At 42.8% G+C, this 17215-nt stretch overlaps 1 protein-coding gene across 12 annotated transcripts in view; it reads right to left on the bottom strand.

The window, feature by feature from the left end:
* Positions 1–17215, bottom strand: part of FSHR (follicle stimulating hormone receptor) — a 171588-nt gene that overhangs the window by 42978 nt on the left and 111395 nt on the right. For 9 of the 12 annotated variants that reach the window (XM_056568047.1, XM_056568048.1, XM_056568044.1 and 6 more), the window contains one exon: positions 9322–9396. In XM_056568047.1, the coding sequence (XP_056424022.1) occupies positions 9322–9396 (75 nt within the window). The remainder of the gene's footprint in view (positions 1–9321; positions 9397–17215) is intronic. The other 3 variants (XM_056568045.1, XM_056568049.1, XM_056568055.1) reach the window with 1 other exon arrangement.

Below are 17215 nucleotides of genomic sequence, written 5' to 3'. Positions count from 1 at the left end.
GTTCCTCCAATTTTGTTTTTTTAATATTAACATTTTTCCTTCTGAGACCTTTGGCACAGAATTTATCACTGACATTAGTTGAAGCAAGTAATCAGTTAAGAGCAAACAATTAGCAATGATAAAAATGCAATAATGGTGGTATCGGTATTACACATTTTATGCAATGCTGCCTACTCATCTTTTGTATTGTCTTAGATGGGAAGCAGCTTGATCTTTAAAGAAACTGCGCTCATTAATTAAATGGCAAGTCTACATGTATTGTAAAATAAGCCTGGTGCTTCTTGTTAGAACTCACACCTACACTATTGTTTCTTAGGGCATGGTGCCTTAAAGGGGTACTCTGCCCCTAGGCATCTTATCCCCATCCAAAGGATAGAGGCTAAGATGTCTGATCGTGGGGTCCGGCCTCTGGGACCCCCACAATCTGTGCTGGCTCCCTGATGTTCTGAACATGTTCATAACGCTGGGTTTGGGGCAGCCGTGGTCTTAATGTCATGCCAAGCCCCCATAACATAATGTTCAGAATGCCGTGGAGCCAGCACGGAGATTGCACGATTTACATTCCCCATTGGATGGACCCCTCGCGATCAGACATCTTAGGGGATAAGATATATAGGGACGGAGTACCCCTTTAAAGGAGTTTTTCTGGGAAAATGTAACCCTAAACCAACAAAAACAAAATAAGGCATACTTACCTCCCCAGCTCATTGCTGTTCCCACTGTGGCATGTTCCGGTTCTTGCTGGGCTCCTCTTCAACCTCTTTCTGATGAGAGCTCAGTGAGTGCGGGATGTCATTGGAATCTGGCAGAACATAAGGGCAACAAACATCCCACAGTGAAAGGATCAGGGAGCAAGGGAGGTAAGTATGTCTTCTTTTTATTGCACAGAAAAGCAGAGGTTTAAGGGTTACATCCAGGGGCATTGCTAGGTCTGCAAAAGACCTGAGGCTTGAGCCCATAGCCCAAGCCATGCCCCTAGCCACACCCCAGTCACACCCTTAACAACACCTCAGTCCCACCCCTAACCACACTCTCATTCACTCAATCACACACAGTATACCAGTATACAAGGAGAAATATTATCACCATACATATTACTGCCATACAGTGACCATATCTAACCAAAACTAAGACCAATATTACCAATAATGCCAGTACAAAAAACAAAAATGGTCAGCATCTTCAAACAAAATGAAACACGTGCACAAGTGTACACTGCTAGTTTTGTGTGTTACCAGTAGGAACAAATAATAACACCATAAAATGACCACCGCCACCATTACCACTAACTAATTACACTTTGTTACTGAATAAAAATAAACTATACAAAAGACCATATGCCCAAATACATTCAGTCATTCACCATACAGAGGTACATACCAGCTGTACAATATATATCTAAGTGATTATATAGGACCATATAGTGGTATATACCAGCTGTACACAGGATCTATATACTATGTAAGTGATTGTATACAGGACCATATAGAGGTAGATATCAGCTGTACACAGGATCTGTATACCATATAAGTGATTATATACAGGACCATATAGAGGTAGATACCAGCTGTACACAAGATCTGTATACCATATAAGTGATTATATACAGGACCATATAGAGGTAGATACCAGCTGTACACAGTACAGAAAGACAAAGAAAGTAACAGCACAACTCCAAAGTTTCGGTGTTCAAATCAGGGCTGAAGATTTATTGCACCATAAAACAAAGCACTTTATGTTATATGGTGCAATAAATCTTCAACCTTGACATGAACACTGAAACCTTGGAGTTTGACTCCATAAGTGATTAAGGGTATGTTGACACCTGCATATTTTCTGCTGGGGATTTGCTGCAGCAGATTTTGCTACCACTTAAGGTCAGTGGGTAACAAAATCTACTAAAGCAAATCTGTAGCAGAAAATATGCACGTGTTAATGTAGACATAAAATTACATCCAGGGACTCACATGTGGCGTCTTTTCTGATCAGCGGTGTCTCTTTCCTTTTCATCTCTTCGGCATCTGCAGAACAAACATGTTAGACTCCGCATTTTTCTAGTGCCTTCCAGTGCCAGTGCCCTCCTCTACACAATCTCCCCATCTATAGGCCTCCATACTATAAAAAAATGCCCCCTTGGTGTCTCACTCAGTAAAAATGGGCATGTAGGTAGCCAAATAGTCAGGTATGTAGGTAGGTATCTAGCCAGGTAGTTAGGTAGCCAGTTTTTTTAGGTAAGTAGGTAGATAGTCAGGTATGTAGCTAGGCAGTTAGGTAGGCATGTATCTAGATAAGTTAGGTAGCCTGGTATAAGAGTAGGTGAGTGTTTCCCAACCAGGGTGCCTTCAGCTGTTGCAAAACTATAACTCTCAGCATGCTCAAACAGCCTTTGGCTGTCTAGGCATGCTGGGAGTTGTAGTTTTGCAACATCTGGAGGCACCCTGGTTGTGATTCACTGCCTTAAAAGGCTTCTAAGGGAGCATTCCCCAACTAATGTACCTCAAGCTGTTGCAAAACTACAACTCTCTGTTTGCTCAAACAGCCTTTGGTTGTCTGGGCATGCTGGGAGTTGTAGTTTTGCAACACCTGGAGTTGTAGTTTTGCAACACCTGGAGGCACCCTGGTTGTGGAAGCCTTTCAATTCAGTGTTGTTTTACAACCAAGGTGCCTCTAGATGTTGCAAAACTACAACACCTAGCAATCCAACTCTGCGCATGCTGAGAGTTGTAGTTTTCCTACATCTACATAGGGACATAAGATGGCAGTTGGATTGTGGTGTGGCCTACACCTCTACCTCACCTCTTCACTGAGTGGGTAAAATACCTTTCTGCCGAGCCAGCCCTTCCAGGTCCACACTGAGCCCGCCGAATACTGCGGCTACCCTGAGATCAAGGCTCTCCACTGCTTCTCCGTGCCAAACTGAGGGGCGGGCTGGCGTCTTCTGGCGGGCTGCGCCAGGGCCGGCCAAAGACATTGTGTTGCCTGTTCCAAGAGTGAAATCCTCCCCGCCCCCCCCCCAAAGAAAAAAAATGCCGTAAAACTGCACTGCATATTCAAGAGCTCCACAGCAATGCAACTCACATTAATCTGCAGAATTAGGTAAGCTGCAGTTCCCCCACATTAGATAGGCAGCATAGTTCCCCCACATTAGATAGGCAGCATAATTCCCCCACATTAGATAGGCAGCATAGTTCCCCCACATTAGATAGGCAACATAGTTCCCCCACATTAGGTAGCATAGTTTCCCCACATCAGGTAGCATAGTTTCCCCACATTAGGTAGCATAGTTTCCCCACATTAGGAAGCATAATTTCCCCACATTAGCATAGTTTCTCCACATTAGGTAGCAGTTTCCCCACATTAGGAAGCAGTTACTCCACATTAGGTAGCATAGTTCCACTCACCTGGCTTATCTCCGGTGGTGGCCTGACAAGTGACGTCACTGAAATCCTCCTGCATGGATCTGTGGAGGAACGTCACTTGCGTGATGACCCTCGTCAGAACCAGGCCGGATGGTAGGCTCACTGATTCAAAGTGGCCGCTGCACTATTGTGCCGTGGCCGCTTTAAAACAGAGAGCAGCAGCGGTGCAGCAACAGGGCCTGGCCTGGGTGGCCCAAGAAAACAGAAAAAATAATTGTCCCAGTGAGAGACCCGGGACTATTGGCATTATACTCAGGGCTATAACCCCATTAGCCTAACCCCCAACCCCCCCCCCCCCCCCCCCCCCGCCGACTCCCCTGGTTACATCTATGCTTAAGAAAATGTAACTGTCAGCACCACTCCATCATTTAAGCTGGTTATCTTTCCCATGTAAAAGGACCACATGGAAAGGCAACTTTTCCCTGGTGCCAGAGCTCCAGATAGAGAATGTACAATCACTTGCCACAAAAAAAATATGCACGGCACATGGCAGGCAACAGCACGGGAGGACAGATCAAAACACCAACAACCTACCTGTTTCCCATTGGATGACGTTTTGTCAAGGTATATTATACCTTGACAAAGCATCATCTGAAGGGAAAGTGTAGGCCACCAGCATGTAGCCATTTTCAATCATCGTTACATGCTGTAGCCGAAATGTTGCATTTTTGGATGGTTTGGATGAATAACGAAGCTGTGCTTTTTTATTTATTTATTTTTGTTTATATATTTTTAAGTGCTGCTTCTATTTTCTACTTGCAGATAGATAGATAGATAGATAGATAGATAGATAGATAGATAGATAGATAGATGGATAGATAATAAGACTAAAGGCAGGCAGAAAGAGAGAAGAATGTCCATAATATATAATAAAGTACACTTGTATATACCTTAACATTTTTTTACAATAACATTATATAACTTGGCTTCCCATGATATTTGAAGTGACCGTAACAATAAAAGTCATGTATTCATTAATATAATATATGGGCAATGAGAGTAAATAAAGCTATGAACCTGACTATATTACCTCCCCATCTTCAGTTTCTAAAATACCACTAAATGTCATTGGCTGCGGTGGAACAACCTTCATAGGTTCCTATCGTAAGTTACATTTTCGAGCTTTGAAATCTACATTTACATACAAGTGTAATGTCAAAATCATAGAGCACTGACATTGTCAGTGACTCACAGACTAAAGGGAATTCATTGCTCTCTCATTCTGCAATCTTTACATATTCCCCGGTAAATCATATGCTAATAAACCCTACTGGCAAGCAGGTATGAATTAAGATGTCTTGTTGGAATGTTTGCAGACAGGATCCTTACATATACAGACAAATATTGTCATACAACATTGGCTTATTCATTGTATACATCAGCAGAAATAGCAACGCGCTTTTCTATCTCTGGCATGCTGCAATTACGAAGATATCTCTTGGCATCTGCTGTATCATGCAGACATTTCCTTGTGGACGCTGTCAGTGTCTATGATACATATTTTCTTGAGGTACAGATGTAGCCCAACGTTGCTTGTAGCCAAGTTTAATCTGGGCACAAGCAAAAACATATGTTCACTTCTTGGAGCCGTGTCATCAGACTTTTTTTTTTTTCCTGAAAAATTATACAAATATCGAAATGCAGACACACGTGAGGATCTTGAAATTTAAACAACACTCCTAATGGAGTAACCATTTTTAGAGTTAAGTCACTAACTGCTTCTTCAATAGAGAAAGGTCTGATGGCTCAGTGGAAAACACTTGCCATAGCTCCGGGGTCCAAAGATCAAAACATATGGGGTAGCATCTGCACAGAGGCACCAATAGAAGGTCTCTGATCTGTCTATCTATCTATCCATCCATCTATCTATCTATCTATCCATCCATCCCTCATATCTATCTATCTATCCATCTATATACAGTTAACATGTGTATGATGTTTTTTTTTTACGCATGATAATACTGTATACCTAAATATACTAGTCGTGCCGTTACCAGTTGATTCCACTAAATAAGGAGTAAGTATTACCTTACATTATTGGAACCAACAATACTGAGACCAACAATACCGATAATACCGGGATACCAAGATAAATATTATCACTAATACATCTATATAAGGTAAACATAATAGACACACAAGGATCATTACAACACAAAGCGACTATTCCACCATACTGTTATTAAATAAAATCCACTATATACAAACCAAGATTCCCCAACTACCTCACAGCCCAAACACAGTGACCATATAGAGGTGTGTACCAGCTGTATACAGGATCTGAATACCATATATGTAAATATATACAGGGCCATATATTGGAATATACTAGCTGTACACAGGTTCTGTATACCATATAAGTGATTATATACAGAACCATATAGAGGTATATACCATATAGCTGTATACAGGTCTGTATACCATAAAAGTGATTACAATTACATTCAGGGACTCACAAATACATATTTTCTTATCAGCGGCGTCCTCCTTCCTTTTCTTCTCCATCCGGCTTGGACCGCCATGATGTTTTCTTACAGCCAAAACTTCATCTCTTCAGCATCTGCGGGACAAACATGTTAGACTCCGGTGCTCTCCATTGCCAATCCCCCGCTTTGCCATTTCTGATCTCCTCTGTACCATTTCAATCCCGCCTTCTGAGAGGGAGAGGAGATGAAATGGCACAGGGGATCAGAGGGGGGGGGGGGATTGAAATGGCACAGGTGGAATCAGAAAGGGGATCAGAGAGGCGGATTGGGAATTGAGGTGGCCCCTCTGATCTCCCTGTGCCATCTCATTACCCCCCACCCCCTCCCCCCCCTGTGCAATTTCACTAACCCCCCCACCCCCTGTGCCATTTCATTAACCCCTGTGCCATTTCATTAACCCCCCTGTGCCATTTCATTAACCCCCCCACCCCCTTGTGCCATTTCATTAACCCCCCACCCCTCTACTCCCCCTGTGCCATTTCCTTCACCCCATCCCTCTTATCCCCCCTGTACCATTTCATTAACCCCCACCCCCTCTACTCCCCCCTGTGCCATTTCATTAACCCCCTACCCCCTCTACTCCCCCCTGTGTCATTTCATTCACCCCCATCCCTCTTCTCCCTCCTGTGCCATTTCATTAATCCCCCACCCCCCTCCTCTCCCCATTTCATTTACCTCCCACTCCCCTGTGCAATTTCATTAACCCCCACCCTCTCTACTCCCCCCTGTGCCATTTCATTCACCCTCCCATCCCTCTTATCCCCCCTGTGCCATTTCATTTACCCCTAACTCCCCTGTGCCATTTCATTAACTCCCTGCTGCCGCCTCACCTGACCAGGCTTTGTCCCGGCTGCACTCGTCTCAGGGCAGGGGCAGGCAGCTCTTATTTTTTGCGTCAGCGGAGCGCGGGCTCTGTGATGACGAGGGACGTCATTCATCATCCAGTGCCGGTTCTTGTGCTCAGGGCCAGTGTGGAGACTAATGCAAAGCCTGTGAATCACGGGGATGAAAGTGCCTGACAGTCAGCAGCACCGGCTCTCAGTACCAGACAGGCAGTTGCGGGTGGGCAGGAGGAGGCCCAGGCCTCAGAGCTGTCACCCGCAGGAGCTGTTCCTGGAGCAGACAGACAGAGCTGTTCCTGCGGGCAGAGAATCCCCGGAGGTGCTCAGGGCCGGCCAGATGCAGGACTGCCCGTACCATGGGTCCCAGTGGGAGCCATGTGACCCATTTTTTTTCTTATTATTACCACCTCATGGTCCCAGACCATGATGCAGTAATAAAAAAAAAAATTTCAGGCAGCAAAGTGCCGCCCCTGAAAAGTGCCGCCAGGTACCATGGTCCCATCAGGTTCCATGGTAGGGCCGGCCCTATATCTATCTATCTATCTATCTATAAATATATCTATTTCTATCTCCTATCTATCTGTGCAAATACTGTAGTCATGCTAATAAAATTTATAAATTAATAAACCAACAAACCAGTTTAATGCTTGCTGATGCTAGAAGAGTAAAATGGTAAGAATTTACAAAAAAATATAAAAAATAAAATGTTTTACTTCCCCTAAGAAAACCCAACAGAACTAAACCTCATAATTAGAGAAAAGTGAATAGTTTGGAATTGTTTTGCTCCAAACTTCCTCCAAAAAATTCTAATTCACCTGAATTTTTTAGATTTATTTTTAGAGGATCTAGACAGTAGCAGAAAGCCCTTTCAAAGGTCCCTGCTCCTGTACACTTGACAGTGAGACATTTACTGTCTGCCTCACTGCACCTTAACATTCATATGTGTGTGACTGCCTGGAGGTAAATGGTGATGCAGTATATACTGTATACATGAATGCTCTGTTCTGAGTAGCGAGGAATCCACTGTATGCCTCTCTGCTCAGTTAACATTCTGCATCTGACCCTGCAAATGTTGCGGCTGCTCAGAGATAAATGAAGATGCAGTATGCACCCTCTCTTGCACTCAGTACACTTACTCAAAGCGTACCTGTCAGATCCAACAAAAAAAAACACTATTACAGTATATGTTACTCAGTACCTCATCCTGATCAGGTATATGCTATTTGTATGTCTCTATCATCAATATTTCACACAAAAAATAGTATATCACAGTATATCTTTTTTATCTATCCAAAGGGAGGGGGTGTGTCCCTCTCTTGCCTGCACTGTGATGACTCCTCCTCCCTCACTCTGCTGATTCACTGCTCTCAGAGATAAATGAAGATGCAGTATGCACCCTCTCTTGCACTCAGTACACTTACTCAAAGCGTACCTGTCAGATCCAACAAAAAAAAACACTATTACAGTATATGTTACTCAGTACCTCATCCTGATCAGGTATATGCTATTTGTATGTCTCTATCATCAATATTTCACACAAAAAATAGTATATCACAGTATATCTTTTTTATCTATCCAAAGGGAGGGGGTGTGTCCCTCTCTTGCCTGCACTGTGATGACTCCTCCTCCCTCACTCTGCTGATTCACTGCTCTCGGGAGCCTGGCAGCCCTGCTCTGTAACCCTTTCTTCTCTGCTTTTTTGCTGTACACATACACACACACACACACACACACACTCACACAAGGGTGTATAACTTACATGGTGAGTGTATAACTTACTTTTTCCTAAATTACTGCAAGGTTTAGAGCTAAATGTACAGTGGATTTTTATGCTTTGTCATTCATGTGTATCATCCTTCACCAATCCTGTAATGCTGGGACTTTTGGAATAGTTGGGGGGTACAGTGTTTTGATAACTCTTTTTTTGCAGGTGTGTTGCCTTCAGCTGTGTGCCTACAACTTTTGCAGAACTACAACTTCCAGCATGCCCATACATCCTTTAACTGTCCTGGCATGCTTGGAACAGCTTGCAACAGCTGGAGGCTCATGTTTGGTAAAACTCTGTGTTACAGCTATGTTACTGCAGGCTGTGTTCCTCCTGCAGCCATGTCAATCAGCCATCTCAGGTCCATGACCCTTGGACACACTCATGCTGCTTTGGGACTCATTAGTGTCCAAGGAGGTATGGGGACCCCTTGTGGTGGGATTTTCAAAGGCAGTTTTCCTTAATAAAATTAGATTTTTCTTAAAAGAAGTATATTAGAAAAACTATTGTTTTGCCAATATGAACAACATATAAAAAGTTTTTATATCTGTCAGTGCCCATTTAACCAGGCACTCTGCTCATGGCCCAGTAAATGTTTATATAGCTGCAGTCTATGAAACCAACATTGAGAAATATGCACATGTACAGACCTTAAGACATTTAAAAACATTTATTCGAAATTATACTGACAGAATTTAAGAACTTTTTAATTTTTTAAGAATAGAAACAATGTGATGTATGATATTAAGTTTGCAATGATAATAAATTAGCTAATAAAGATGTGAAAATCAAATGTAAAATTCTCTTACAGATACTTGAGCATTGGGAGATTCCAGAAAGCATCCAGGTCAATGTGGTTAAGACTGTTTGCTTTTTCAATTCTTCTAAAAAGAAAACAAGAGACCATGAGACATAATATTTCTTTTATACCATCTTCAACTTGTCAATAATTTAAACATTCAGATTAGATTAAAAAGGGATGTCTGAGAATACACATTGACATATTTTGAGTATATTTGAAATATTGGATCCTCAGGTACTTTCGTAATCAGTAGAGCAAATGTGGAACACAATAACCCTTTTAATGTGAAAAAAAATGCATTTGGAAAGTTTTAAGACCATGTTTTTCATTTTGCTACATTGTGGTCCTATGCTAAAAAAAAGAGAGAGAGTTGTAGTTTTTGTGCGTGCTGGGAGTTGTAGTTATGCAACAGCTGGAGGCACACTGGATGCAAAACACTGAGAGTTTGTTACTTAACTTAGTGTTTCGCAACCAGTGTGCCTCCAGCTGTTGCCAACTACAAATCCCGGCATGCACTGATAGACCGTACATGCTGGAAGTTGTAGTTTTGCAACAGCTGGAGGCACACTGGTTGCCAAACACTGAGTTAAGTAACAAACTCTCAGCGTTTTGCAACCAGTGTGCCTCCAGCTGTTGCATAACTACATCTCCCAGCATGTGCGGACAGTCAAAGGGCATGCTGAGAGTTGTAGTTTTGCAACAGCTGGAAGTTTGCCGCTGCAGCTCAAACTCCCAGTGGGAAATTCGCTGTGAACCCCCACCTGTGTGAATGTACCATAACAAAACTACACTACAGTACACAAAATAAAAAGTAAAACACTACATATACCCCTACACAGTCTCCTCCCCCCCCCCAATAAAAATAGAAAACGTCTGGTATGGCACCTTCTCTTCTGAACATTGTAGTCCGCATGCAGAGCACTTTACGTCCACACATGGGGTATTTCCATGCTCAGAAGAAATGGGATTACAACTTTTGGGGGGCATTTTCCCCTATTACCTCTTATACAAATGGTAAATTTGGGGAGAAAACAGCATTTTAGTGAAAAAAAAAAATCATTTAAACATCCAAATTTACCGAAAAGTTGTCAAACACCTGTGGGGTGTTAAGGCGCACTGTACCCCTTGTTACATGCCTTGAGGGGTGTAGTTTGCAAAATAGTATGCCATGTTTTTTTTTGTGTGTTTTTTTTTTGCTGTTCTGGCACCATAGGGGCTTCCTAAATGTGACATGTACCCCAAAAGCCATTTAAAAAAAATTCACTCTCCAAAATCCCAATGCCGCTCCTTCGCTTCTGAGCCCTCTAGTGCACCCACAGAACTCGTAACATTCACATATTAGGTATTTCCTTACTCGAGAGAAATTGGCCTACACATTTTGGGAGCTTTTCTCCTTTGACCCCTTGTAAAAATTCAAAAACAGTTAGTGTAAAAAATTTAGATTTTGGATTTTCTCCTTCACTTTGCTGCTATTCCTGTGAGAAACCTAAACTTTCTGAATATAATTTTGTATACTGTGAGGGTTGCAATTTTTATAATGGGGTCATTTATGGGGTATTTTTAATATGAAGGCCCTTCAAATCCACTTCAAACTTAACTGGTCCCTGAAAAATTCAGATTTTGAAAATTTTGTGAAAAATGCTGCTAATAAGTACTGGAAGGTTAAAGATTTTTTAATAGAAGTAATTTACAAATCTGTTTAACTTTCTGGCAGCAGTTGATTTAAAAAAAAAAATGTTTTCCACCAGAGTACCCCTTTAACCTCTTAAGGAAACAGGACGTACAGGGACGTCCCCGCACCCTGGGCTTTAAGGACCCAGGACGTCCTGGCGTTTTCCGGTCTCTGCCGCTCGCCGGGCAGAGATCGGAACCAGATGCCTGCTGAAATGCTTCAGCAGGCATCCAGGGCAAACACCGAGGGGGGCCATGTATGCCCTTGCGATCTGCGGCGATACCGGGCTGATCGGGTCTCTGGGACCCGAACACCCGGTAGTTACGCATGATCCCGGCTGTCACAGACAGCCAGGACCATGCTAAAGTATAGGAGCGAGGTGGCAAGCCTGCCACCTTCTCCTATACCCTGCGATCCGTCGGTTAGTTAACCGACCAATCGCAGGAGGGGGGGCGGTTACTTCCTCCCGTCCTGCCCGGCCCCTTGAAGTCCGGAGAGGACGGGAGGAAGACCGGAGGATGCGGTGGGGGACGGGGGAGTGCTGGGGACCGGCCCCGGTACTTACCTCGTCCCTGAAGACCCGGATCCCGGCGATGAAGACGGCAGCGGCGGCGACAGGTGAGTAGATCTTCAGCCGCGGTCGGACCCTTTACAGCAATGCACGTCGCCGTAAAGCGACATGCATTGCTGTATTGGGACCCTGTAAACTACAACTCCCAGCATGCCCAGACAGCCCTTGGCGTCTGGGCATGCTGGGAGTTGCAGTTTTGCAACTTCTGGAGGTCCACAGTTTTTGGACCACTGTGCCCTTCCAGATGTTGCAAAACTACACATCCTCAGCATGCCCTTACTGTCCAGGCATGCTGGGAGTTGTAGTTCTGTAACATCTGGCCCTTCAGATGTTGCAGAACTACAACTCCCAGCATGCCTGGACAGTTTTGGCATACTGGGAGTTGTAGTTTTGCAACATCTGGAAGGGCACAGATTGGGAACCACTGTATTAGTGGTCTGCAAACTGTAGTCCTCCAGATGTTGCAAAACTACAACTCCAAGCATGCTGGGAGTTGTAGTTCGGCAACATCTGGCTCTAAAGATGTTGCCGAACTACTACTCCCAGCATGCCTGAGAATGTTTGGGAGTTGTGGTTTTGCAACAGCTGGAGGCACACTGGTTGGGAAACATTGTTTCCTAACTCAGTGTTTCCCAACCCGTGTGCCTCCAGCTGTTGCAAAACCACAACTCCCAAACATTCTCAGGCATGCTGGTAGTAGTAGTTTTGCAACAGCTGGAGGTCCCCCCCCCCCCCGCCCTGTGAATGTACAGGGTACGTTCACATGGGCAGGGGCTTACAGTGAGTATTGGGCTGCAAGTTTGCGATGCAGCTAATTTTGCGCGGCAGCTCAAACTCGCTATAACCCCCCGCCCGTGTGACTGTACCCTAAAAACACTACACTACACTAACACAAAATAAAATAAAAAGTAAAAAACACTACATATACACATACCCCTACACAGCCCCCCTCCCTCCCCAATGAAAAACGTCTGGTACTTCACTGTTTCCAAAATGGAGCCTCCAGCTGTTGCAAAACAACAACTCCCAGTATTGCCGGACACCCGTTGACTGTCCAGGCATGCTGGGAGTTTTGCAACAGCTGGAGGCACCCTGTTTGGGAATCACTGGCGTAGAATACCCCTATGTCCACCCCTATGCAAATCCCTAATTCAGGCCTCAAATGCACATGGCGTTCTCCCTTTGGAGCCCTGTCGTATTTCAAGGCAACAGTTTAGGGCAACATATGGGGTATCGCCGTACTCGGGAGAAATTGCCTTACAAATCTTGGGGGACTTTTTCTCCTTTCAACCCTTATGAAAAGGTGAAGTTGGGGTCTACACCAGCATGTTAGTGTAAAAAAATAAACTTTTTACACTAACATGCTGGTGTTGCCCTATATTTTTCATTTTGACAAGAGGTAAAGGGGGAAAAAGCCCCCCAAAATTTGTAAAGCAATTTCTCCTGACTACGGAGATACCCCATATGTGTGCGCAAAGTGCTCTGGGGGCGCACAACAAGGCCCAGAAGGGAGAGTGCGCCATGTACATTTGAGGTGATTTGCACAGGGTTGGCTGATTGTTAAAAAAAAAAAAACACATGTGACCCCATTTCGGAAACTACACCCCTCACAGAATGTAATGAGGGGTGCAGTGAGAATTTACACCCCACAGGTGTCTGACAGATCTTTGGAACAGTGGGCTGTGCAAATTAAAAATGTTGTACAGCCCACTGTTCCAAAGATATGACAGACACCAGTGGGGGGGTAAATGCTCACTTTACACCTTGTTACATTCCGTAAGGGGTCAAGTTTCCAAAATGGTATGCCATGGGGGGTTATTTTGCTGTCCTGGCACCATATGGGCTTCCTAAATGCGACATGCCCCCCGAGCAAAATTTGCTCTCAAAAAGCCAAATATGACTCCTTCTCTTCTGAGCATTGTAGTTTGCCCGTAGTGCACTTCAGGTCAACCTATGGGGTACCGCCATACTAGGAAGAGATGGGGTTACAAATTTTGGGGGGTATTTTCTGCTATTAACCCCTGCAAAAATGTGAAATTTTGGGGGGAAACACACCTTTTAGTGATCGTGAAACCCCTGTGGGGTATTAAGGCTCACTTTATTTCTTGTTACATTCCACAAGGGGTCTAGTTTCCAAAATGGTATGCGATGTGTTTTTTTTTTTGCTGTCCTGGCACCATAGGGGCTTCCTAAATGCGACATGCCCCCGAGCAAAATTTGCTCTCAAAAAGCCAAATATGACTCCTTCTCTCCTGAGCATTGTAGTTCACCCATAGTACACCTCAGGTCAACTTATGGGGTACCTTCATACTCAGAAGAGATGGGGTTACAATGTTTGGGGGGAATTTTCTGCTATTAACCCTTGCAAAAATGTGAAATTTGGGGGGAATTACACATTTTAGTGAAATTTTATTTTTATTTTTTTACATATGCAAAAGTCGTGAAACCCCTGTGGGGTATTAAGGCTCACTTTATTCCTTGTTACGTACCTCAAGATGTCTAGTTTCCAAAATAGTATGCCATGTGGGCGATTTTTGCTGTTCTGGCACCATAATGGCTTCCTAAATGCAACATGCCCCCCAAAAACCATTTCAAAAAAATGTACTCTCCAAAATCCCCTTGTCGCTCCTTCGCTTCTGAGCCCTCTACTGCGCCCGTCGAACACTTTACATAGACATATGAGGTATGTGCTTACTCGAGAGAAATTGGGCTACAAATATTAGTATACATTTTCTCCTTTTACCCCTTGTAAAAATTCCAAAATTGGGTCTACAAGAACATGCGAGTGTAAAAAATGGAGATTGTGAATTTTCTCCTTCACTTTGCTGTTATTCCTGTGAAACACCTAAAGGGTTAACACACTTACTGAATGTCATTTTGAATACTTTGGGGGAGCAGTTTTTATAATGGGGTCATTTGTGGGGTATTTCTAATATGAAGACCCTTCAAATCCACTTCAAACCTGAACTGGTCCCTGAAAAATTGTGAGTTTGGAAATTTTGTGAAAAATTTGAAAATTGCTGCTGAACTTTGAAGCCCTCTGGTCTCTTCCAAAAGTAAAAACACGTAAATTTTATGATGCAAACATAAAGTAGACATATTGTATATGCGAAGAAAAAAAAATTATTTGGAATATCCATTTTCCTTACAAGCAGAGAGCTTCAAAGTTAGAAAAATGCAAAATTTTCAAATTTTTCATCAAATTTTGGGATTTTACACCAAGAGAGGATGCAAGATACCACAAAATTTTACCACTATGTTAAAGTAGAATATGTCACGAAAAAGAATCTCGGAATCAGAATGATAACTGAAAGCATTCCAGAGTTATTAATGTTTAAAGTGACAGTGGTCAGATGTGCAAAAAATGGCTGGGTCCTGAGGTGTAAAATGGCTGGGTCCTTAAGGGGTTAAGGTGAAAATGGGCTGAGTCCTTAAGGGGTTATGGTTGCTGATCAGGACCACTACAGTGAAATTGTGGGGTCGCAATGAGCTTATCAGAATCCCAATCAGCCCAATCAGAGGCCCAATCCTGTGTTCTTCCATCTTATTGCAATGCAACTATGTAGGCAGCCTCAGCAGCTGGTACAAGTTTAGCACCGATAACATTGTTCAGTGTTTGCAATCAAATAATTGCAGGTTGTAGCTGCCTATGGGGACTAAAAAAAATCTAGAAAAATTGTTAACACAATGTAAAAAAAAAAATTATACATATATATATATATATGTATATATATAAAAAGTCCCTTTCCTAATAGAAGTTTAAATCACCATTTACCAGTTTTCAAATAAAATAATGTCAATGAAAATAAACATAAAAATATTTGATATTGCCACGTGCAAAAATACCTGAGCTATCATTTTAATTAAACTGTATGGTGAATTATACAAAAAATTTATAAAAAGCGATAAAGTCCTGTTAAATAAAAGTATTATATAGGTCGGAAGAGGACAATTTTAGGTATACTGTACTAATTTTCTTACATAGTTATTTAAAGTAGTAAAATAAAAAACAAAACCTATATAAATTGGGTATTATATGGACCTACCAAACAAAGATAATAGGTCATGTAACAGGGACCTTGTCATGTGACACTGGAACACTGTCATGTGACATGCTGATGTCTTCATGCTCAGACAGGCATGGTCCCCATTTATTTCAATGGCCCAGGCGTGCTCAGCTAGTGACTACATTCAGGTCATTTTTCCAACTTATCCAAGCTTTGTCCCTGACTGAAAAGGGTATCATGCCATGTGTCTCCTTCTGAGCCAAAATTGGTTAAAGGTCATGACATTTTTTGAATGTAGTCACTAGCTGACTACACTGAGGCTATTGAAATGAATGATACCAGTGCCTGACCGAGCATGGAAACCTCAGCTTGGCATTTTGACAGTTTCCCAATGTATTGGTGCCTCGAGGCACAAATTGTCATGTGAACAAAGCCTTATACTGCTTCTTCCACCAACATGGAAACTAGAGTGCAATCCTAGAACCAAAGATTACTTTTGACTCCCTTAACATTTTACAACAAAGTACAGGTCTGTAAGTAAACAGCAAAATCCACTGGACTTTTCTCTGACTACCTACTAGGCTGTAAGATGTTACACTTAAAGGGGTACTCCGGTGCTCCAGCGTTCTGAACATTTTGTTCAGAATGCTCGGGGCCGGAGGCCGTGATGGGGACGTCACGGCCACACCCCTTGTGATGTCACGCCACACTCCCTACATTCATGTCTATGGGAGGGGGCGTGTCGTCTGACACGCCCCCTCCCATAGAAAAGAATGGAGGGGGCATGACATGACGTTACAAGCGGCATGGTCATGACGTCACAACCACTGCCACAGAAACCCGACTTTTGTTTAGAATGCCAGGTGCTGTGGGAGATCGCGTAGGGCCCCGGCAGTGTTACTCCTGCAATCAGACATCTTATCCCCTATGCTTGGGATAGGGGATAAGATATCTAGCAGCGGAGTACCCCTTTAACACCTCTCTTTTTAGAAGAACAAACTATTTTGCAGCAAGCTAATAAAATGAGTCTACAAAGTAACTTGTTCCTTAATTTTACTTTTCTTTGGTCTGTGATGACAGGAAGTGTCTTGATGGAAAACTTCTATGTTAGATACCATTGACTGGTCTGAGCGTCAAGATGTAAGATGTATAACTCTTCTCTGAGTCTCGGGAACATTTATCATTGGAAAAAGAACTCTAATAGATCCCTGTGGGCTTCAATTAGCGCAAGAGTTGTCAGTACTCGACCTCTGTGTCAAGTAACCATCTTAATTTATAGGATAATATGAGCACATACTGTAGGTTATTTTATACCAGTTACATCAAACACATGTTAATGTATTTGTTGTTCAAAACTGTGTATAGTTGTTAGTTATGCCATAGATAAAACAAAGCCTTTTAGTGGAATATCCATAGATGTAAAAGTGTCACTTCATCACCTAAAGGGGTATTTTGGTGAAAAGCAAACGAAAAACAAATGCTTACAAATTAACTGGTGCCAGAAAGTTAAACAGATTTGTAAATTATTTCTGCAATTTTTAAGCATCCCAGTACTTATCAGCTGCTGTATGCTCCAAAAGAAGTTGTGTAGTTCTTTCAATTCTGACCACAGTGCTCTCTGCTGCCACCTCTGTCCATGTCAGAAACTGTC

This window comes from Hyla sarda, chromosome 3 (genome assembly GCF_029499605.1).
Source record: "Hyla sarda isolate aHylSar1 chromosome 3, aHylSar1.hap1, whole genome shotgun sequence".
Lineage (NCBI taxonomy): Eukaryota > Metazoa > Chordata > Amphibia > Anura > Hylidae > Hyla > Hyla sarda.
Note: the sequence above shows the minus strand (reverse complement) of the source record. Positions and strands in the feature narration are given on the sequence as shown.